The sequence below is a fragment of the Saccopteryx bilineata genome, chromosome 10 (assembly GCF_036850765.1).
Source record: "Saccopteryx bilineata isolate mSacBil1 chromosome 10, mSacBil1_pri_phased_curated, whole genome shotgun sequence".
NCBI lineage: Eukaryota > Metazoa > Chordata > Mammalia > Chiroptera > Emballonuridae > Saccopteryx > Saccopteryx bilineata.
Genome location: NC_089499.1, coordinates 1,794,784 through 1,818,571, shown reverse-complemented (window position 1 = coordinate 1,818,571; position 23,788 = coordinate 1,794,784). Strand labels below are relative to the sequence as shown.

The window sequence follows — 23,788 nt, the reverse complement described above, 5'->3', positions numbered from 1 at the left end:
CCATACACGATTTACCATTTTTGAAAGGATTTTTAAAAACTATTCGAACTTAAATTTTCCTGGATCAAATATTGCTAATCCTCATTTGATCAAGATGTTGAGGCGTGCCCACAGGTTCTGAAGAGAATAGATTTCACTGTATACAGTTTTACTGGTTATCAGTTTTTAATGTGTTGATTGTTTCTGTCACCATGAGGTGATTAATCGATGAGGAGAGATGGTTTTATGGATTCCTGAAGTCCCTGCGAGAATTCTTAACGATCTGTCTCCCGTGTGCAACGACCACGCTTGTCCTGTTTGGGGGGTTTGTCCCCTTCTGCCGTGTCCTTCCCGCGGGTGGGTTCCTACGGACCCTGCCTGTGACCGGCTCAGGGGAGTGAAGTCTAATGGTAACTCTACGTGGACGGTCAGCATTTCCTGACTGCCGTTTTCTTTCCTCCACCCCCACTTTCATGGCACACGGGACTAAGAAGGGGTGTGGGTCTGTAGCAGCGTCTGGAGTGGCAGAATAAGTTATCATCACCACCCGTGTTAACGCACGGCGTTGGCATGTGTGTGCGTGTGTGCGTGTGTGTGTGTGTGTGTGTCTGTGGGGGGGCGGTGAGGGTGGTGAAGATCTACCCTCGGGCCGTTCAGGTGAAGGTTCCTGTGAGTGACAGGATCCTCCAGGTCAGGGGCCCCCAAATTTTTTACACAGGGGGCCAGTTCACTGTCCCTCAGACTGTTGGAGGGCCGGACTATAAAAAAAACTATGAACAAATCCCTATGCACACTGCACATATCTTATTTTAAAGTAAAAAAACAAAATGGGAACAAATACAATATTTAAAATAAAGAATAAGTAAATTTAAATCAACAATCTGACCAGTATTTCAATGGGAACTATGCTCCTCTCACTGACCACCAATGAAAGAGGTGCCTCTTCTGGAAGTGCGGCAGGGGCCGGATAAATGGCCTCAGGGGGCCGCATGCGGCCCGCGGGCCGTAGTTTGGGGACTCCTGCTCCAGGTGTTCCTCGGTCAACATTTCTGTAGGAGTGGCTGTTTGAGGAATCAGTGTAGTGGAGAACTGGGGTAGGGGAGCAGTTCAGGCTGTTTAGGTGGTCTAAGTGCTGTCCTCTGCTGGCCCCTGTCCCTGAGCCCTGACCCTGCTGCCCTGTGCTTGGCCATGGAGCCCAGGGAGGGGGCAGAGGAGAGGACACGGCCAGCGAGCGGTGAGAATTCTCTCCTCTCTCTGAGATAACGATGTCTAGCCGGACCACCCCCACTCACTCAAACCCTCAGAACCGGGAACGGGTAACCAATAACCCAATGAACCTTGACTGTCTAAATGCCGGGCACACCTCCATGTCCCTCATGTGTGTTCTCCACGCTCGTCTTCCAGACAGACGTGGGGCAGGTGTCACGGCGACCCCTTTCGGATGAGACCCTGGGGGACTCCCAGAGGGGCGAGGATGCCTGCTAACGGTCAGACAGACTCTTGAGAGAGTGGGGGATGGGATCTGCCTCCTCTGGCTTTGGGAGCAGTTATCCGAACAATTTGCTCAAGGTTCTGAAGTTCAGAGCCGACATTCAGAGGGGACCAGGGTCCCTCGCCTTGACATCCTCACAGAAGCTGTTCTTCCACAGGCCCCTCGCTGGTCTGAGCCTCAGGGGTTCGTGTGCAAACACGTCACGGCGGACCCCACACAGGCAGGAGGGTCCTCACACATCATACACATTCTTAGGTGGACGTGTTCAACTCGTGACGTGTAATCATGCGGGATTCTGGAGGACCGGCCTCAGTAATCTTTCATTATTTGTTACACATGAGTATTTCTTAGATTTCAGGAATCCACATTTTCTGATGTTACATCTGATAGAATAAGCTATTGATACTGCTTTCAGAATGCTATGTATCACTGCTGCTCTTTTATTATTTTCTCACTAAGTCATCTAATTCTCAAAGTATTTTTTTCCCCCAACAATCGTTTTATGTTATTTTTTATAACTTTAAATTCTGAGAAAGCTCGAAAACGGTCAAATTCCATAATATCTTAAAAGGCAGGCAAACAAACACCAACTATGACACTGAGTCGCTGTTTTTCACTTTCTTCACTTAATCAATCAATATCTAATTATTGGGCAGAGCCTATGGGACCAGTGCTGAATGAAAACAGAAAATTTGGTCTCTCCGGTACGTGAAAAATAAAGAGCCTGAAAACAATGTAAAGATCTATCAAATTTCCCGAAAAGAATCTAGAAGATGTATAATATTGACCAGCTCCATTTGGGTTGTTTACTCTCTATTTCCTTAAAAAACAAGATGGCGGCTCTGAAGGGTGTTTTCCGTAGTTTGGACTGTTCATCACTGTTACTGAATGTGATGACCATCTGAGGAACGGACTGTCCGTGGAGAGGGGAGCCCTCCACGCTGACCACCCACAGTGTGTTCCGTGGACAAGAAGAATTCCTCTTGCCGGGCAGGGAACTTGTAGGGTCAGAGGGGTCAGCCTTGGATGTGAGGGCGATCAGGCTGCGACATCTGTCACCCCATTGATCGCCAGGGTTGATTCGGCTGATCTGGCTGGCTAGGCGGGTGTCCCCTTCCTCCCTCACCGCTCCATGTGCATCCCTCCCGAAGCTGCGCGCTTGGTCGAAGAGGACGACCTTCCCCGCTAGAGGAGAGGACCGTTCTTCGGTCAAGGGTGTACGAGTAGCTGTGCTCCCCTGCTAGAACCTCCAAACAAGTCTCAGAGGGGTCAGCCTTGCCCGAGACCCTCAGCGCCTTCAGTTAACCACGTCCCTAGGTCCTCACACACACCCACCCTGGCAAGTGACAAACCCGGTCTACCTCTCTGTTCTGTGGGCACTTCCATCTGCAGGGGTGAGAAGGAAGTCTGCCCATGCCCAGAGGTCACGAGATGTCTGAATATTTATTTATGTGCCAAACTGCAGGTTTTGGCTGCTCGGACAGCACCCCAAACCCATTGGCTGTGGAACATGTCTGGGGGTGGGGGGGTCTCACAAAAACACTTCCGCTGCCAGGGCAGGTCTCTGACTCAACGCTGGTTGTCCACCGTGAGCCGTGGCCCTTCATGAGTCTTAGTGTGGCAACTTCAGAGCAGGGTTTTTATGTATCATTCCTGCTGATTCATTAGGCAAGGAGACCTCAGGGCGATGAGCCCATGGGTGTCAGACTCTGCTCAGGGAACTGTGTGTGGGGGGCGGGGGGCTTCGGTGGCTCGGGGACTTGCCCGCACCCCACCCGAGGGCCCTGGCTCTGCCTACATGGGTCGGACGAGAGAACAGTCATAGCAGTTCCGGGCAGAATGGCAGCCCCGGACAGTTAAGAGGATTAGGCTGTTTGTTGACTGACATTCCAATCAGGAGCATTACCTCTCTCCCAGCATTTGAAATCTATTGGGTAATTTACCTTCGAGCATTGTCTGAATAACAAAAAGTTTTTTTTTTCCTTTTTTTTTTTTTTTTTAATTAAAACACCAGGAAACAAAACAGAACAAAACAACCTTACTTTCCAAGGGCAAAGCATTCCAGTTTTACAGATGAATCCTTTGCGGCTTGTTTAGTTTCAGGGAAACGCACTTCAATCTTTGGTTCATACTCTCCCATCACACCTGTTAAATATCAAAAGAGCTAGCAGCATTTCTGGAGAACACAAGGTTTCCACGAAGTCGATGCTTCGAAATTAACCCAAATCTGATTATACTTGTCCTTCCATTTAGCCACATTTTCCATACGTTCACGAGGGACAGAGAGCCAGCAAACGTCACGATGCTGTTTAAGGACTGGTCATCTCCCTCTCCCCGGGAAACCCGTGTCTGGGAGAGATCAGTGTCAGGGAAGGGGGCACCCCCTGTACCTCTCTGTCCCCCGCCTCAACATCTTAGGAAGAATTAGCGTCACCCGTTGAGAACGGAATGCACCCAGCATCTAACATCTTCCGGAGTGAACAAGGAAGTCTCTCTTTAGAGAGATAACCAGGTCTGTCACCCTTCATGGGACTCTTGGGGACCAGGTGGGTTCAGGAGTAAAGACATTTTCAGTTAACAATGTCAGAGTTCCAGTCAGTATTTCTGCAACAACACCTGTAAGGGAATCACGCTAGTCGGGACAAACAGAGGCATAAATATTCTTCTGACACTTCAGGAAGGTTTTACTGATAAACACCTTTGCTGGACACTTAACTAAAAACACGTTTGGGTTTTGTTTGTTTTTTATAGTTTTTAAATGTCCAGGAGGGAACTGTGGGCATGGACTAAGACCAGAGCGAGACCACAGCTTGATGACTGTCAACACCCCACCTGCCGGGTAAGCTGTGACAGAGGGGACTTCTCTAGGCTGGCCTCGTTAGCTCAATTAACCTAACCAACAACAAGCCAAGATTCTTTCCAATTATGATCTTTTTTTTTTTTTTTTTACTTATATACCAAACACCAGAGTAATATGTTTCTAAAACACCTGGGTATTGGTGGCCAGTACAATCACACGGAAGGCAAAATGTACAAATATAAAATACACCGTATTTTTTAAGACCTTGATCATTCTGAACGTTCAGAAAGGCCAAGGTTGAGGGGCAGAGAGAGGGCTACGTTCTTCAACGCAGTCGTCAGTGGGGAGGTTTTATGTTTTCTGATTCCTCGACATCTGGAATTTGCTGAGTGACCAGTTTTCCCATGTATAACGCTCTGGTCTCTCGCTCCCATGAGAGTGTTGAGGGGCGGGGGTGGGGGAGGGGAGAATGAAGGAACTAAGAATAAACAAGGAAAACACGGACACACACGGCAGACTGAGCACGTCCCTGAGGAGTGAGCTGCTCCCGCCACGGACAGAGCGCCCCCTGCTGGGAGACACTGGACTTGTGAATGAGTCAGGCGGTCACTAGATTCTGAACTCAAGACCGTGGACCTCTCTGAGGTGGTCGGTGGCTATGAAAGCCCGGTCGTAAGAGCTCCCCGCATGCAGCTTGTTTCATAATTTGAGCAGCCATAATTAGCATTCTATTTTTTATTTTTATTTTTTTGCTTTTCCTGAACTCCTCAGAGAGCAGATAAGCTCAGTGAGGTATGACATTTCAAGTCCAGAATCCGATCGTGAAATGCGCCAGCCGCCTTCCCGTTGGTACAGTTCCCACTGTGAATATTTAATTAAAGGATCAGCTGGGGGTTTTTTTCCACTCGGATGACTTCCCTGCATTTTCTGTTCTCTGAATCTTACACCAGCGATGGCTTCATTACGAGCTACACAGCCCCTCAGAGGCCCAGCTGAAGTGTGTCTCTCGCCGGGGCAGAGCGAGCGTGAGCCTGGCGTTCGCTTCCTCTGCACAGTGCTCACAATTGCTGGTGGCTCTCTCTGCTTCCCTTGGAGGTGAGTTTGTTGGGGTTTTTTTTTTCCCCCCACTTTGCCACCCGGGTAAGCAAAGGGTGAACAAAAAAAATAAAAGACTAAAAATGGAACGGAGGTGAGTTAAAGAAAAACTGTATCATAGGTTCATGAAAAATATATGAACACAGTTGATAACACTGGCAGCACCTACATGTGAACACGCACACGCCCACTCCCCCAGAGACACCGCTGTTTGCAGAATTCTCCCTGAGCAAAGGACAGATGGTCTGCTCCCGGGCCAGAGAGGACTCGTGGACACGGTGCCACGTGGGTGGTGGGTGGGTGGGGGGATGAGGGGACTTTCTCTATCCTGCTGGTGGTACCCCCTGAGCGTCAGCGCGTTTGTGAATGGGCCCTGCACTCGCGGGTGGTGTGGCCGCCCTGACCCGGAGGGAGGCGGAGCACTGACCGACCTCCCCCGGCCTGTGGCCCAGACCAGGGGCGTTCCCGAGACAGCGCGGCCGCTTACCATCGGGGCGCTGCACCAGGGGAGTGGACGGTCCTCGCACGCTCCTCCGCGCCTCCTGGTTGGTCACGAGGCAGCTGTAGTCGCCCGCGTCCGAGGGCTCCACCTTGGCGATGTACAGGTTGCCCGTCTCCTGGGAGACAAACCGTCTCTTGTCCTCCTGGACGTGCAGAGGGTCGCCGTTGAAGGTCCAGGCGTAGGACAGCTCTGGAAAACAGGGAAGAGGGGTGTCGTCCTCACTGGACCCACCCCCACCTGGAGGTCCTGCGCCCCGCTCACGCGTCAACAGGATAAGGTCGTGTCCCTGTCTGTCCAGGGTGAGCCTGCTCTCCTGGTGTAACTGTCTCAGTCTCCTGCATTCAGATATCTCCCAGTTCGAATGACACAATGATACGTGATGTGGTCATCCTGCCCCTGATGTCCAGAGGCAAAGGTCAGAACTGTGGTCAGTGGGGGTGACAGGAGCAGCTGGACTCAATGTCATTAAGATGGTATGAACTTCAGAGCTACAGCGGTAGCTCGTGTATGGGGTGATGAGCTCCCCGTTATTAGTGGTGACCAAGTAGAGGGTAGACTAGCCTTGCTGGAGATGTTACACGCTTTTTGTCGGCAGTGGGCAGGCGGTGGTGTCTGTGTTTTCCTGTGAGTAGCCTACTCGGCCTACGCATCCCTGCTTTGTATCAAGAGCGCACAAGTGACATTCGCTTATTTCTGAAAACACGCTCTGCCTTTCTGGTCCTGCCCCCGTGACTGAACCCTTGTTTCCTTCTGCCAGTCCCTCCGGGGGTTTCCATCAGGACACGTGGTCTCTTGCTTCTGAGTCTCTTTACTGGTCATTGTCCTTAGTGGCCTCACTGCCCACTCTCGTCTTCCGGTAATTCATGCGATATTGCCCGGACCCCTGGAGTCTGTGTCTCTACCGAGCCCGACCAGAAAAATGAAGTAAGTCTTAGCTTCCCTTTCTGAACAAAGCCCTGCTCATCACACTCACAGTTGTCACGCGTCCGCTCACTTCACACTGACAACAGCCACACAACATCCATGCCCGTTAACGTGTCTGCTCCACAGATGCGAACCCTGGGCCTGAGGAGGTTAAGTGAGCCGTCCCTGTGTGCTGGGTGCCAGGCACCAGACCGCAGCAGGGAAGCCCCGTGCCCACGCCGGGGGTCACCTCGCACCTTCCTAAGGACACCTGTGTCCGGTGGCTGCTTAAATCATTTTTTTTTAAGGAAAAGATTTGAGTTAGAAAAGTTTAGATGCAGTAGGATGAACTTGAAAGACCTTCAAGGTCCCTTTGTTTTCCTGAAGGGCCACCCCAGGCTCCAGGGCCACCCGGGACCCCACTCCCGCCACGACCCAGCTCTCCCGCTGTACCTCCAAAGTGGGGCGGTGGGCCGCAGAGCAGCACCACGCCCTGACCTTCCCGGACGGACACTGTGCTTCGAGCTCTGGTTTCGAAGTCTTCGATGTCTTAGAAAACATAGAAGAAGAGCAGGTTCAGAATTAGTGATTTTGCAGGAAACACACACACACATCTTCAGGAAGGATCTTAAATTATTTTGTTATCGACAGTAGTGCCCACTCCTATCTGACTGACTGACCAGAAGATGTCATGGATGACCAGCTGATTACTCTGGTCAGACTATCTGTGTGAGGAAAGCACTCGTCAGCATCGGTCCCCATCTTTACTTTGAGCCCCCCAGACAGCCGAGGACCCCCAGGACGCCGTGCCCACCCCAGCGAGCTTCTCTTCCCCTGTCCAGGGAGGTGTGATCTAGAGAAGGCCCGGGGCGTGCTGGCTGGCCAGGCATCCCAGGTGGACGGCCGCCACGCCCCCGGGGCGGTGGGTTCCGTGACACACGAGCTGGGGACGGGGTGAGGAAGGGAGTCGTGTGTCCGAACGAAGGGACGGAAAGTGAATCTCCACAGAGCAGCTCTGTGTTCCTTCCCAACGACATCCCGGGATGGTGGAGAGTCGGTGTCCGGAGGGGACCTCCCAGCGCTCGTGTCCGTCCATCTGTCTGGGTCGTGGTCACCCGGCCTCCGGGAGTGGTTTCATTGGGTCACTTCTCTGAACCTTCATTTCCTCACCGATAAAATCAGTGAAGGGAATTTTTTTTCCCTTTCATTTCGTCATTGAACGCGTCTGCGTTGGACTGAACGACGGGGAGGTGTCAGGGCTGACAAGGTGTTAGCAATGCAGCAGGCGGGCACCGTTCCCTCGCTGGGCCCGCTGTCTGTCAGAGCCACGGACGAGCAGCTAACAGACACACACACACACACACACACACACACACACACACACACGCAGGCATCATGGACGCATTGTGCTGCTTGTCGTGTGCAGAGTGCCAGCCGTCCACCACGTCTCGTCTCCTCCTCCCGTGGTCACAGGCTGTAGCCCCAGCGCGCACTTCTAACCGGAGGACGCGTTGCGCAGACGTCCCTGCGGCAGACTGGACAGCACACTGGACAGCACACTGGACAGCACGAGTGAGGCGAGACACCGTGCCCGCTGCGTCTGGGAGGAAACCGCCACTGACCTTCGTGTTCGCCACTCACGCCCCCACCCCTCGTGAGAGACTGTGTTGAAGATAAAGGTCCCCGTCAGCCCGGGTCCTCGAGTGACGCTCAGATCGCAGCCACGGCTGATCTGCACGCCAGCTCCGCGTCCCGTGTCAGAGGAACGTGGACGTCCGTCTCCGCTGAGGTGTTCATCTTGGGATCTCTTTGTCACGGCGGTGTGACTTCTCACCCCAACTGAGATGCCCGCGAGGGGGAAGGAGACCACACACCCGCGTGAGGACGGCAGCCGGCTGGTGACGTGGGGCAGGGGGGGCTTCCCGTGCGGAGGGGCAGCAGGCCCGGAGCCCAGCCGTGGACCAGGCAGGGCAGCCCGTGTCGACGGCACTCTGGGCCGGTCGGCGAGGGTCAGGACACCCCACGGTACTCCGGGTGACGGCAGAGGCTCAAGGTTGATGCCCAGAAACAACCCGGAAAGGCAGCAAAGCCCAGGTTGAGTGATTCCTGGGACCCCCCGAGGGGTGGGGTGCCGTCCGAGACTACAGAGCGTGTATTCTGTTGAAAGAATTGCCGTGGAAATTCTTGGGAAGAAGAGTCATAGTGTAACAGGGGGAAAAAATAGTACCTACTGCTATGATGTTGTCCCGTTATGGAAGAAATGAAGTAAAAGTCTAAATATGAGCATTTTTATAAATTGATGTAGAGAAGGTTGTTGAGTGGATTTCCACCTTGGTTATCTCAGGGGAGTGGATGGGAGACCTGAAGGAGAAGATCATTAATTCTTTATATTCTTAGTTTTTCCTTTTATTCAGTGAGAGGAGGGAAGGCAGAGAAACAGACTCCTGGATGCGTCCCTGACTGGGATCCACCCAATAAGCCCACTAGGGGCGATGCTCTGCCCATCTGGGATGTTGCTCTGTTGCTCAGCAACTGAGCTCTTCTTAGCACCTGAGGAAGAGGCCACGGAGCCATCCTCAGTGTCCTGGGCCGACTTGCTCCAATTGAGCCAGGGCTGCAGGAGGGGAAAAGAGAGAGAAGCAAGAGGGGGAGGGGTGGAGAAGCAGATGGGCGTTTCTCCTGTGTGCCCTTACCGGGAATTGAACCCAGGACATCCACACACTGAGCCTACACTCTTACCACAGAGCCAATCAGCCAGGGCCTATTGAGTCTTGACTCACACCACTATCTTAAAATACTATAAAGATTATGAATTTTGTGTGTTTCTTAAGTTTGCTTATCTTTAATAATTTACCATGATATAATTGAAGGTTACCGTTGGTGTGATTTAGAGGCATTGGAGAGTCCCACTTTGAAGATCTTCAATGTGCCTTATCCAGGAGCTAGCTGAGTGACGACAGTGTCACATAATCCCTGACACACGTGAGCCCGAAACTCAGAGGAGAGACCAGGTCCAGGTGGATGAGAATGGAGTTGATTAGCATATAGATAGTATTTAAAGTTATGGAAATGGGTCTAATCCCCATGGGATGACTCTCAGATTTTTGGCGTGAGCAATTCTGTGGACAGTCACCTAGGATCACTGAGATGCTCGATATTTAGAAACAGATGGCCGAGGACTACGGGGGCCAGGAGGGGAGAAAGGCAGGGAGTGAGTAACTGTGATTAACACATAGCGCGTGATCAGAACACACCACTGTATGTTTCTCTTATTGATACGAAGTTCCGACACACAAAGCTACAGTCACAAGTTAAGTAGCACACTTCAGTCGCAATAATGTTTCGTAGGTGAATGAGTCCATTTGAAGCATCCACAGTTTATCACTCTTAACATATGATGTTCCCACTAAGCATTCCTTCCCTGCACTCTGCTTTCCAGCCACAAGAAAACTCAGCATTCAGGGAAGCAGAGGCTCCGGTTCTGAGACATACACGTAATAACTCCTGCACACGCTCTACGTCCAGTCCATAGAAATACCAGGTGCAGCTGGACTCCGTGTACCCTCAGCTAGACCCCTTCCCCCCCGCCCTCTGCTCTGACCTGCCCTCATCGGTGACATTCCCGTCGGACGCGGCACGCCTTTTGTGTTCCTTCTAGAACAGAGGTCTCAAACTCGCGGCCCGCCGAACAATTTTGTGCAGCCCACAGACTAATCCACGAACTACAGTTTCTGGTCGTTTTGTGACACTGAAAAGTGTTGCGTAACAGTTGCCTTTTGTAGACCTAGTGCGGCCCGCCGAACGGCTGTAATCTTGCTCTGTGGCCCACATGCTGAGTTGAGTTTGAGACCCCTGTTCTAGAAGGACTTCTGATCCAGCGTGCCCGCCGTAAGAAAGACTGAACGGACCCACGTGAATGACACGACTCGCGTGAACTGCTGTCCGGATGGGGGAGCCCTCGGTGACTTGGGTTTGTGTCCCTTTAAATGTCAGTCAATAAGAATCAGGCTATAAAACTGTGTTTAAAATGAAAAACCGATATATTGAACTCACTGTTTCTGTGTCTAGTTGTTATAACAGGTGAGAATTTTAAGGGTTTTGTGTGTGTTTGTTTTTTCTTACTATTATTGATGGGTCCCGTGAAATCGTCGTTACCTTTTAATTTTCACAAAAGCCAAAACCCGCCTCGAAGCTGTGATGAGGCAGGGACTGCGTGAATCTGCGACACGGACGAGCTCTGGGTGGACGCATCCCCACGTCACCGTGTCAGAGTGTTCCGCAGTCCCGGTGGCACCGATCCTGTCCCTTGTTCATCGGAAGCCACTGAACCGCGGACGTCACCACCGAGTCTCCAAGTGCATTGCGTGCCCTCCACTCGGGGAGCGCCCACGCGTCCGTCCTTTCTCCGTGTCTGTTAGGATGACTGTGGGGGTCCTCTTAGCTGACGGCAGAGGCGACCGTCTTCCCTCGAGAGTCACACAAGTCCTGCGGGCCGTCCAAGCGGAGCCATTCGAGACAGTGCTCGTGTGTGCCCTGGCCAGGAGTCGTGCACAGGCCGAAGTGAACCATTCCGATCTGAAGACTGTTTCAGAGCGTGTGGACCACCGACCAGACGCCGTCTGCCTTGTGCACCGTGGGGTCCCGTCTCCCGTGAGGACGCTTTGGAGGTCTGTTTGCAGGATGCAGCCTGATTCTCAGTCTCCCGCCCCTCCTGCTGGCTGGAGACGTGACATGATTCGGGTCATGCTGAGACGAGGACCCCTGGCTGAGATCGCCGTACGACTCTGAATTTATTCTTCCGCAGGGAGAGGCCGGAGAGAACCACCATCTTCTCTTTCTTGTCCTGGCCACTTCTGCTTGAAAGAACACAGCTTGGTGTGAGACTGTTCCCTGAGGTGGTCCCCAATCCTGTGCTAGTTGGAAGATTCCCGTACGTAAGCCTCAGAGGGGACCTGCCCGGGCTGCCCTGGGGCAGGAGGGACAAGTTCCCGCCGTCCTGGTGGCTGTGAGAGAGCCCGACGGCCGAGGCTGCTCTCACTCAGCCGTTCCGGTGAGACCGGGGGGCCTTTACCGGATCCCACGGTTTGATGGCTGGTTTTGGAGGATGCATTTGGCAGGAGCAGAAGAAACACAGCATCCTCAGACCCGCAGGAAGCCCCTGACAATGGCCCGTCACAGGAGCTGTACAGAGTCACTGGGCCATATGCCCTGTCCCTGCAGTGACCAAGGTGCGGGCGGGGGGACCCCTAAAATGTACGTCAGGTGAAGTCCCAGCAGCACTGCAGATGGCAGTGTCCACCGGTGAGGAGAACACATTTCTGCAGCTGCCACGTGTAGGGATGAATCTCGGCACCATCGAAGCTGGAATCTGCTGCCAGAGCCCGAGGCTCACAGTCGGAAGATGTGGTCGGCAGCGCCAGCCGGATCCAGAAGGAGGCTCCGGCGTGCCAACCCCCTTACGCCCAGAGGAAGGCTCGGGGACCTGCGCCCAGAGGGCAGCGTGAGAAGCCGGGGACAGGAGACAAGACTCCCTGGAGAGTGGGCCAGCTTCCGAGAGGGCACGGGGCGTGTGATCTGTTCAGAACCTGAATCGTCATCTTGATGGCAGTTTTCCTGCGTTGCCGTGTGGGGCGTCTGTTCAGGGTTCCAATCCTCTCTTTCTTTCCCGAGCATTTCAAGAGTCACGGCCATGTGTCAGGTACTCAGTGAGGAGTGTGTCTGACTCCTCGGGACGACCCTGGGACATGGCTGTCTGTCACCTGCATTTAACAGAGGAGGAGACGGAGGTTCATGGGGGACCAGCAGCCCACGGATGACCACAGGTGTCAGGGCAGGATGGGAAAAGTGCGTAGGCGGATTCTAGAGCTCGCATTTCCCGTCACCGTGGTGTTCTGCTTCCCAGATGTTAGCTGGGGTCTGCCGGCCACATACAACTCATAAAATCGGCATGAAGTATCAGCCCATGTTCAAACAAACAAGTAAAAATGCAAAAATGCTGTGTCTTTCCTGAGCTCGGCAAACCCCCGGCTGGGGTGGGGATTGCTGCATCTTTAGGGTTTCGGACGAGTTCTGTTTCTAATATCCTCATTCTTCCGAATCCCTGCTTTCTCTCCTCCAGGTGTACTGCCTGAGTTATCTCCAGCCTCGTGTCTCTGCAGACAGGAACTCCATCTCTTACCTTGACCTACATACAGAGACACCCCCCCCACACACACACATCTGCTAATGAAAGCACCTCCATTATCTACTCCGTTAAGTAAGATGCTACCTGAACACCTGAAAATCCAATTTTAGATACGCAGGTCTCTCATGACCTCTGGCGCCTCCCCCGACAGACATGTCTGTGCTCGCTCTCTCTCTCTCTCTCTCCCCCTCTCCCCTACGTCCTCCCAAAGTCGTCCTCTCTTTCAGGAACGAGGGAACCAGAATGTTCCCACTTCCATCTCTGCAAACAAACCACCCGCTTCCGGCGGCTCCTCCTGCCTCTCTCAGAAACGGACAGATGTGCCCCGGTTCCCGTGGCTTCTCAGTGAGAGAAACAAAACGTAATTGTGGACACTGTGGCTCTCGGGGGCTTCGGTGGTGCCCCCAGACCTGACGACAGGCTCTTAGCTAGAGCTCCGCCCAAGAGGCACACCCTGGAGCCGCCCCCCAATCTGGCTTCTGTGCTCCGTGCTCGCGCCCTCTCTGCCCGCACCTGCGGAGCGATTTCAGTTCTTTGTTGCTTTAAGGACGTGAAATCTCATAGGAGGCTCTGAGATTGCTTTACCTTCCTCTGGCTTTCCACCCGTGAAATTCCATCCCTCCATCGCAAATCTTTCTGAAGAAGGCTCAGTGTCCAAACGAAGCTCAGGTCAACAGGACTAAGGAGTTCCGGTCACCTTCCTGACCCACGTCCCATCAGAGGCGTGGCTATGTTTGGCCACTGGCAACACATTGTACTGGACGAGGGAATGCCGGTCCTCTGCCCAGCGGAAGGGAAACCACACACCTCTCCCTGGGCCGGGGCCCTTTTCCAGTCACTCTCAGGATGCTGTGCATTTAGCGACAGTGCCTGTGGCACCGTCATCTTTCCTAGCATAGCCCAGGGACACAGGACGTGCCCTCACAGAGCACAGTGCTCTCGTCAGCCCTGTCCAGGAGGCCGCGGCGTGGGCGCTGGACAGGAACTTGCAACACTCATTTCCGAGCGGGAAGCAGGGCTGTGTTTAAGAATGTCAGGCGTCAAATCCATTTAGAGTCCAGGTGGACACCCCCACCTGTTATTGATGCAAAAGGATTTGTATAAAAATCCATAAATAGCCCTGGCCGGTTGGCTCAGCGGTAGAGTGTCAGCCCAGCATGTGAAAGTCCTGGGTTCGATTCCTGGCCAAGGCACACAGGAGAAGCACTCATCTGCTTCTCCCTCCTTCCCCCTCTCTTTCCTCTCTCTCTCTTCCCCTCCCGCAGCCAAGGCTCCATTGGAGCAAAGTCGGCCCGGGCGCTGGGGATGGCTCTGTGGCCTCCGTCTCAGGAGCAATGCCCCAGATGGGCAGAGCATCGCCCCCTGGTGGGCATGCCGGGTGGATCCCGGTCGGGCACATGCGGGAGTCTGTCTGACTGCCTTCCCACGTCTCACTTTGGAAAAATACAACAACAACAACAAAAAATCCATAAATAAGTGAGTTTCTTGGTGACCTGGATGTCCTGCATTCACTGACAACCACCGTCTTGTGGCTTTAAGACGCAGAAGGAAATAAGAAGTAAACCGAGAGAGGAGGAGGTGGCACGATCTCTTCTAGGAGCCGCGTCTGGGTTTTCAGACAAGACGAGCACTGAACACAGAGCGCGAGTCAACAAATGTGGAAGTCCTAACTGGGAAATGAAAATACGCCCGGAAGACTGCACTTGATTCTTTGATGGACTTGTTTGTCTATCGAGGGTCAGAGCGGGGACACCTGTGATGTGGCCTGTCCCCTGGATGCTCCTTACTGAGTGTCACAGTCCTTGTAGTGAACCTGGTGAGTGACGGAGAAGCAGGAGGAAACTCTGGCACCATGACTTCGACGACTCAGGACAGACTGAGATGCCCTAACCCCATGGCTGGAGCTCGCCGTGTTTCCAAAAGGAAGAGAGGCCATCTCGGTGAGCGTGCGCGGGCTGAACGGCCCTCGGTAAACTCCGAGCTGGGACAGAGACAGTCAGGAGCCACGGTGGAGGTCAGACAGGGCTGCAGGGTGAGCCCCCGGTGGGTCAGCCGCTGACCGAGGGCAGGTCCGTTCCAGCCTTTGCCTCCTCCACCAGCAGAGGCCCGTGACTCAGAGGAGTGACTCTGACTGGCTTTGAAGCACCCGGGGTGTTCAGAACAAAATGCATGACAGTGGGGACTTGGGTTACGTGTTATTGGTGATATACCTGCATATCGCCCAGAGAAGGATGTTTAACATTTTTAAACAGGTTTGATTTTCAGTTTTTCTCTCTCTCGTGGCTGATGATATGAACCAAACATGTTTTCTTGAAGGACTGGGTCTGGAACTCCCTTCTCTGCCCCACGAGGGTCAGCTCAGATGCTCAGTGAATAAACGTAAAAAAAGAAAAAGGAAAAGGGGGGAAAAAAAAGGCCGAAAGTCAAAAGCATGTGAGCGTTCTTCCAAGCGCTGTCTGTCAGGCGGCGTTTCATTGCCGAGAATATCTCGCCAACTTGAGCAAGTTGTCAGATGGTGGGGTCCGCGTCTCTCTGCCCAGATCATCCCAGGGCCCAGCTGGAGGAGGAAGTGACCAGTCCAGTGTCCTCCGTGTGGTCTGGGGCTGGCCCTCTGGTCTGTCGTCCCGTCTTCCGTTCTGCAGGAAGGTCAGTGTGGCACCTTCAGAGATGGCCGTCTCAGAAGAGGTTTCCCAGGCCCTTTGTGCTTCCTGAGATGAACGAATGGTCCAAGCCTGTGGCTCAAGTGCAAATAGGGCCTCAGGCAAGTCCAGGGGTCTGTGGGGCCGTGGACTTGGTAGCTGGTGTGTCTAGGTGAGTCTCCACCACGTGAACAGTGGCCAGTTTTGTGGCAGAGGGACACATATCCCACCCCTCCCTCCCCCCGCAGGACGGGTGTGGCAGCCTCTTCCGAGATGCCAGCCCTCAGACAAGCCCTGGGAGAGGTCACCTGCTGACCTCGGTCAGCGAGAGCCTGCCCCCGGGAGCAAGGACAAGGACTGCAGGGTTGCTGCTCCACACCCTTGTCTTCCATCAAATTGTCTCGCTCTGAGCAAGGTCCTTGGAGTCACGGCTGCACTCTGCATTTCCCCCCGCTCGACCCCCAGGGGACTTGCGGCTTAGAGACGAGGACTTGTGCATACATTGTCATTCAGAGACTGAGAGACACAGAGACAGAGGGCGAGACGAAGACACAGAGAGAGAGAAAGAGAGAGGGACACCAAGAGAGATGGACACGAGGAGAGACAGAGGGAGAGATGAAGACACAGAGAGAGAGAGAGAGAGAGAGACACCAAGAGAGATGGACACGAGGAGAGACAGAGGGAGAGATGAAGACACAGAGAGAGAGAGAGAGAGAGAGAGACCAAGAGAGATGGACACGAGGAGAGACAGAGGGAGAGACGAAGAGAGAGAGAGAGAGAGAGAGAGAGAGACCAAGAAAGATGGACACGAGGAGAGACAAACAAGGAAAGAGCCAGAGACACGGAGTGAGACAAAGACAGAGAGAGAGAGAGAGACACACACACACACACACACACATTCAGACTGTGTGTGGGTGCTCTATAGGCATGTCCTTTAGATATCTAAAAAGGATGCGCTATTATTATGCATATTTTACAGATGGATTGCTAGAAACCAGAAAGCTTAGGAAAAACTTGCCAAAATATCCCCGAACTGGTCACTAATTGATGGAGCTCAGCTTTCAAATCCCATGGAGGAGGCGTCACCTCCGGACTTTACCGGAAGACCTAACTGGACAGCCCGTCCATTTCCCAGTGCCCCCCGATTCCTGCAGCACTAAGGACCCCGTGCCCACTGTTTGATCGGGTCCCTGCGCGGCAGGGACAGACCCCGGTGGAGGGAGAGTTAAAAGTCAAGAGAGGTCTCAGGCCAGCCACGTACAGAAACCGCCGAGAGCCAGGCCCCTGGCCACTGTCCCCTCTGTCTCTCTCCCTTGATGAGGGCGTCCCGGTCTCTGTCACCTCTGCTCTTCTCCTGAGCACCTTCCCGGCTCTTCTCCGCAGATCCGTCTCCATCTGTTTTCAGGGTTCGCTCCCCGGAAAGTCTCAGCCGGCATGGCGGGTTGCCTCGTCTCAGCTGCTCTGTTAAACTGCCCTGCTCTGTCCAGAGCCCACCGGGGCGTTCCTGTGCCGCTTACCTGAGATTTCTGAGATGGTCACTGCCGAACATCTGTGACCGCAGCAGGGAGGTAGAGACCGCCACTGTCATCTTCAAAGTAATGGTCCACCCAGGAGGTCGCTGTCCACACGTCTCAATTAGGTAGCTCATTTGTTTCGAATATATAATATGCTTAAACCAGTCACTTATTCAGTAACCAACCAGAAACTGAGAAATAACTTATGTCCTCCTGGAAACGCAAGGGCCACGCCCGTGCGTGATGTGGGATCTCCGACCGCGGTCTTTGCACGTGAGCGTGTCCCCTCGCCATGTGAGATAAGACGCCCCTGAGACCCGGAGTTAAATCTGTGGCAAACGTCCGTAGCAATGCATTGCATTTCCCCACATTGCAGCGGTCACCGAGAAAGTCAGAAATGCCTGGTTCTTTTAAGGTGTGGTCCTGGCGGCCACTACGCTTCCCCACCCCTCCCTTGGACTTGTCCAGGAAGTCAGTCACCTGTCGCCTCGGGGACCTGTTACAACTGAGGGTGGCGACCTCAGCACCTGGCTCTCCCAGCCTGAGACTCTGAGGACTCCTTTATCCTGTGGGCCCACCCTGCCTGCTGGGAAGTTCATGTCCTCACCGGTCACCCTGGGCCGGGAGGTAAGGGAGCTGGTACTTAAACGCCAGCTTCCGCGCCCTGCGGTGGGGCAGTCCTGAGCGGGCTCTGTATTGTGCCCCCAGCATGGCCTGCCTCAGCCAGAGGGAGTGAGGCCTACGGACAGCTCTCCCCCGGGACGACCCTGCGATCACGGCCCCAAAGGCCGCACTCTGCGTACCCACCTCCTGTCAGGAGCGCCGGCACACAGAACGCGGCAGCCCTGGGCATTTCAGGGAAGCCCCGTTGCCAGCCTGCTGGGCCCCGCTCCTCTCTGAGCTCTGCTGTGGGCGCCGGGAACATGGCAGCAGCGGCCCAGACAGACACGCCGATGCGTCTCCCGTGGGAAATCCACGCTTCTCTGTATCGCTGCTCAGGGCACACCCGGAGTTGTCGAAAGCCTCACGTAAAACCTGAACCGTCTCCTTAATTATTTCTTTGTCAAGCGGAGAATACGGTGCGTTACAAAAACTAATCAATATCTCTGTTGCTCCGAGTGACTCGTTACCCAGAGCACCGACCACAGGGGAGCTGGTGGTCCTGGTCCCCGCCAGAGAGAGGCGGAGAAGCTCACCGCGGGGGCGCCCCGGCCACCAGGGAGGGGTGAGAAGTGCTCAGCCTCCCCCGGGGCTCAGAGGGTGGCCCAGTGCCCAGGACTCACCTTGCAGCCTCCAGACGGTGGAGTCCCAACCCCCGTCTGGAAGCCACGGGCAGGCTGGGCACCCGGCCAGCAAACGAGACGTTTCCAATCATCTGCTTCGTTCTTGTCTTGTTGGTGGTGTTGTTTTATTTTTTATTTTTATTTTTTTTTTATTTTCTGAAGCTGGAAACGTGGAGAGACAGACTCCCGCATGCGCCGGACCGGGATCCACCCGGCACGCCCACCAGGGGCGACGCTCTGCCCACCAGGGGGCGATGCTCTGCCCCTCCAGGGCGTCACTCTGCCCCTACCAGAGCCACTCTAGCGCCTGGGGCAGAGGCCAAGGAGCCATCCCCAGTGCCCGGGCCATCTTTGCTTCAATGGAGCCTTGGCTGCGGGAGGGGAAGAGAGAGACAGAGAGGAAGGGGGGGTGGAGAAGCAGATGGGCGCTTCTCCTATGTGCCCTGGCCGGGAATCGAACCTGGGTCCCCCGCATGCCAGGCCGACGCTCCACCGCTGAGCCAACCGGCCAGGGCCTTGTTGTTGTTTTAATCACTGCTTTTTATGAAATTTTATCTGAATTTATTTATTGATTTTAGAGAGACGAAGGAAGAGAGAGAGAGAGAGAAAGAGAGGAGGGATATCAATCCACTCCTACCTGTGCCCTTCCACCAGGAATCGAACCTCCACCCTTTGCTTTCTGGGGCGACGCTCCCCCCAAACGAGCCCTCGGCCAGGGCGGTCTGAGCTCGTGAAACGCCCCCTCGCAGTGTCTCTCCCTGGTCCTCGTGATGTCCCTGACAGTCAGGGAGTCCGTCTGTGTTCGAGAGCCTCTCCCTCCATCAGCGAGTGGTTTACGGGCCCTTCCACTAAGTTGCTTCTTGAGGAGAAACGGCCGGTGGCCGACCTGAGCTGGCGTAAGGACATCTCTTCCTGAAGACGGAGCAGAGAGTGGCCAGCGTGACCCTCAACGATCGACTCCGAGCCTCAGAATCCATGAAAACTGCTTCTAAAATGTTGCTTCATGCTCAAAGCACTCTTGGTTTAGGTCAGGGAGACACAGACTTCTCCTCATCCCGTGTCTCGATGTCATGGGCAGCACGATCGTTGCCTCGGGGGACCGTATTTCCGGCCAGGGTCACAGTCGGAAAACCTGTGGCGTTGGGTTGGTGCTCCCACACATTTCTCCTTGCTCTCCGTCCCAGCGGCCTTAGTGTGTTGGTGGTTTTTATAAAAGGGCCCATACTCGTATCTGAGCGGATGCGTCCACACAGAGAGCCAGCTGTGCTTTGCTGCTCCTTCCACATGTCTGCACACAGTAGGTGCTCAGTGAGTACGCATTATGTGACTGTGTGAATGGAGATGAGAGTGCTCAAGCTAAGACTGTGGAAATATCGATTAGCACCTGCGTTTCCTCTGGGACACGGAGACCGTCTCAGAGCCGCCCACTGACCCCGGATGCACCTTGGGGTGACTCCTGAAGCGAGGCTGCAGTTGCTCTTGTTTTTGGGGGGAGCAGCCTAAGTCTTCCTTTGAGACAGTGCTTTTGTCTCCGTCTGGCCGGCCACCCCCATGTTGCCTGGAAACCTGCTAGGAATGGTGACTCCTGGGTCTACTTTAGGCCTCCTGAGTCAGGACCTGCATGTGACAAGATCCGCAAGTCACTTGAATGCATGTTAAAGCCTGACCAGGCGCCGGCCGATTGGGTCAGCCTAGCGTGTGAAAGTCCCATGTTCAATTCCCAGTCAGGGCACACAGGAGAAGCGCCCATTGCTTCTCCACCCCTCCCCCTCTCCTTCCTCTCTGTCTCTCTCTTCCCCTCCCGCAGCCAAGGCTTCATTAGAGCAAAGTTGTCCTGAGTGCTGAGGATGGCTCCATGACCTCTGCCTCAGGGGCTAGAATGGCTCTGGAGGCAATGGAGCAACACCCCAGATGGGCAGAGCATCGCTCCCTGGTGGGCATGCCGGGTCTGGTGGATCCCAGTCGGGTGCATGCGGGAGTCTGTCTGTCTCCCCCCCACCCCCATCGTCACTTCTCACTTCAGAAAAATACAAAAAAAAAAAAAAAAAGAAACCTGACCAGCCTGAGCGGAACGGTGAGGGAAGTGTGTTTGAACACCAGAATCTCTGGCATCAAATCCTGGTTCCCAGGTTTCCCGTGTCCTGGGCACCTCACTTCTCCAAACCTAATTCTGCTCACCTGTGAAATGTGGGGTTACTGTAGCCCAGGGGTCCCCAAACTTTTTACACAGGGGGCCAGTTCACTGTCCCTCAGACCGTTGGAGGGCCGGACTATAAAAAAAAAACTATGAACAAATCCCTATGCACACTGCACATATCTTATTTTAAAGTAAAAAACAAAATGGGAACAAATACAATATTTAAAATAAAGAACAAGTAAATTTAAATCAACAAACTGACCAGTATTTCAATGGGAACTATGCTCCTCTCACTGACCACCAATGAAAAAGGTGCCCCTTTCGGAAGTGCTGCGAGGGCTGGATAAATGGCCTCAGGGGGCCGCATGTGGCCCGCGGGCCGTAGTTTGGGGACCCCTGCTGTAGCCTCTTCTCTGGGAGTGTTGAGGATTGGGCACATACCAGAGTCAGCCAGTGAGTGCATGAGTGAGTGGAACACAAATCGGTGTTTCTCTCTCATCAATGAAAAAAAAAAAAGAATAATTAATAAAAATCACCACTGGCAAATCAGTATTTTCTTCTAAAGTGGTTGATAATGCTTTTCCAAAGAGCATGTGCTTCTATTCAACGCTACACACAACAGACAGAGGTAGGCACAGACGTTCCAAAGGCTATTCACCCTCTGCCTCTACAAACTACCCTCAGTGCCATTAATAGCAGCAGAAGCCATTCATCAATTACAGCTACATTCATACAGTAAAATACTCCATACGACGAGGATGAATGTGCTGTGACTGCCCACAACACGGACGAGGCTCACTGATCCTGTCGGCTGTTGGCTACGAAGCCAGACTCAAAGGAACTTATCTCGTATTGTTCACTGAAATTCTAAAAGGCGAAAGTCAGTTCTCCACGTGCTCATCCGAACCGTGCCCCCGAGGGCTGGTGAGACTGACAACCTGGAGGGAGCTCTCGGGAAGGACTTCCTGGGGTGGTGGCGATATTCTGTCCCTGGACCTGGCTTAGTGATCGTCACTGTCTGTCCCTGGGCGTGCGGTGTGACCACTGTGGGTTATACTGCTTGGGAACGACAGTCTGTGCACATCAACACCTTAAACCACGGGGAACGATTCCAGAGCTTGATACTCATAGATGCTTAAAAGCCCTCCGTTTTAATTTGCTATTTAGGCACCGTTAAGTCTCCGTTGATGACACATCTCAGGAAAGATTTCATCTGATTCTTTAGTGCAAACAAGGGTTTTGCTGCCGGTCCCAAACCCACGTGTCAGCCTCACGCAACGCAGCGAGATCTCCTCAGGGCTGTGTGCACACTGTCCCTCAAGGCCATTCGTCCAGCAGCACCGAGTCCGGTTTCTCTCTCAGCTCCACAAACCAGGAACTCTCCGTCTCGATGGGACCAGCACTCATCACCCTCCAGCGAGGTCCTCTCCCGCCTGAACTCAGCCTGCGCGGCGTGAATGTGCAATTTCATCCAAATGGAGCGAGAGGACGAGGTCCCCCTGAATGGCCGTCAAGGTGGGAGGTGTGAGAGGGGTCTGGGTCTCCAGGGTGTCATTTCTCCACGCCGATGAGATGTCCCGTGGGGATGGTGAAGGGCAAAGCGAGGAGCCGGCATCGGGCGACGCACTGCACTTCCCCGGTCATCTCAGAAGTAATAGCAACGGGGGCTGGCGGCAACCCAGCCAGGTGCCCACTCCAAGTCCATTTGCTTAAGACGGGAATTATTCTTAAAAGCAAAGGCAGAGCTCTCTCCCCGAGGGGATGCCCGTCGACGGTGACCTTATTCTGACCTTAAGACGGATCCAGGTGTGAAATGCGTGGCATCGTGGCTCATAGTGCTGTTTCCAAAATGAGCAGGTGCCACCAGCACTGACTTTCAACTTTCTTCCACGTAAGAACTTCAAGAAAAAAAAATACTCCTCTGCCTCCTTCACTTTGCCTTTTCCCTTCTGACGTGAAGAACGGCAAAAGCCACCTAGCATTTTCATTTATGGTCAGACAGGCGTTGCCCACGCCACACGCGCCTCACGGTGACCAGACACGTTCCGATTTCCAGACGCTTTCTTAGGTGTGATTTTTAAAAACTTCTCCAGGGTCTTGGTTTCTCTTTCAGATAAAAATGTTCTTTATCACCATGTCATCAGGACCGTGTGTAACTGTTGTTGCATTTCTTATATATTAAAAAATAAAACGTTAAGACATCCTGAAGTGATAGGGGCCCCTGAGGCTTTTAAATTTTATTTCTAATTGTGAGGGTGTATTTTATTTCATCTTTTCTTCTAGTGAAAGACCTTGGACAAAGGACTGACACAGCCTGACCAGGCCGCCGCGCAGTGGAAAGAGCGTTGGACTGGGACTCGGAGAACCCAGGTTCAAAACCCCAAAGTCACTGGTTTGAGCACGAGCTCACCAGCTGGAGCGCGGGGGTCTCTGGCTTGAGTGTGGGATCATATAGACGTGACCCCATGGTTGCTGGCTTGAGCCCAAAGTCACTGGCTTGAGCCCAAGGTCACTGGCTTGAGCAATGGGTCACTGGCTTTGCTGTAGCCCCCCGGTCAAGGCACATATGAGAAAGCAATCAATGAACAACTAAGGAGCCACAACAAGGAATTGATGCTTCTCATCTCTCTCCTTTCCTATCTGACTGTCCCTCTCTGTCCTTCTCTCTCTCTCTCTGTCTCTGCCCCCCCCCAAAAAAAAAAGAAAGAAAAAGATTGATATAAAAAGACACATCACCTTCAAGTGTGCAGATGTGTTAGAAATCCTGTCTAATGAGTCAAGGGCTTTATATCATGACATTTGCCAGGAGAGCTTCTCGGCTGTCCGTGACTTCAGTTTCTGGTGCAGGTGGCTTCTGGTTTACTTCCTCTCTCGACAGTTAAATATACTTCGTACGGTAAAATCGTTCCCAGACGGAGATATGTGAACTCTGCGTCTGCTGTGGGTGGGATGACTCTGGACCAGGGGACGTCGCCCCACCCCCTTGAGTCTCTCCGTCTGTGAGACCCGGTTTCTAAACAGCAGGTGAGTGTGGAGCAAAGACCAAACCCCTTGCCTTCCTCTGGCGAGAACCCCGATGGCTGTGGAGGCTGCGTGTTCATAGCCCTTCAGAATGAGCCGTCGCCGCCTTCTGACCGTGCGTGATCCAAAACCAGCCATGTGCTGTGGAGCGAGGATCCTCCAACCTCATCGGGTGGGCGTGAGAACTGGTTGGGAGCTCCCCCTGCATCTGTGTACTGTGGCTCTAATAATCGCTCTAA

The 23,788-nt window shown here is 53.5% G+C and overlaps 1 protein-coding gene across 1 annotated transcript in view; it reads right to left on the bottom strand.

Annotated features, from left to right (window-relative positions):
* Positions 1–23,788, bottom strand: part of CNTN6 (contactin 6) — a 124,803-nt gene that overhangs the window by 65,887 nt on the left and 35,128 nt on the right. The window contains 3 exon segments of the mRNA XM_066244741.1: positions 3,514–3,616; positions 5,854–6,057; positions 7,225–7,320. Of these exon segments, the coding sequence (XP_066100838.1) occupies positions 3,514–3,616; positions 5,854–6,057; positions 7,225–7,320 (403 nt within the window).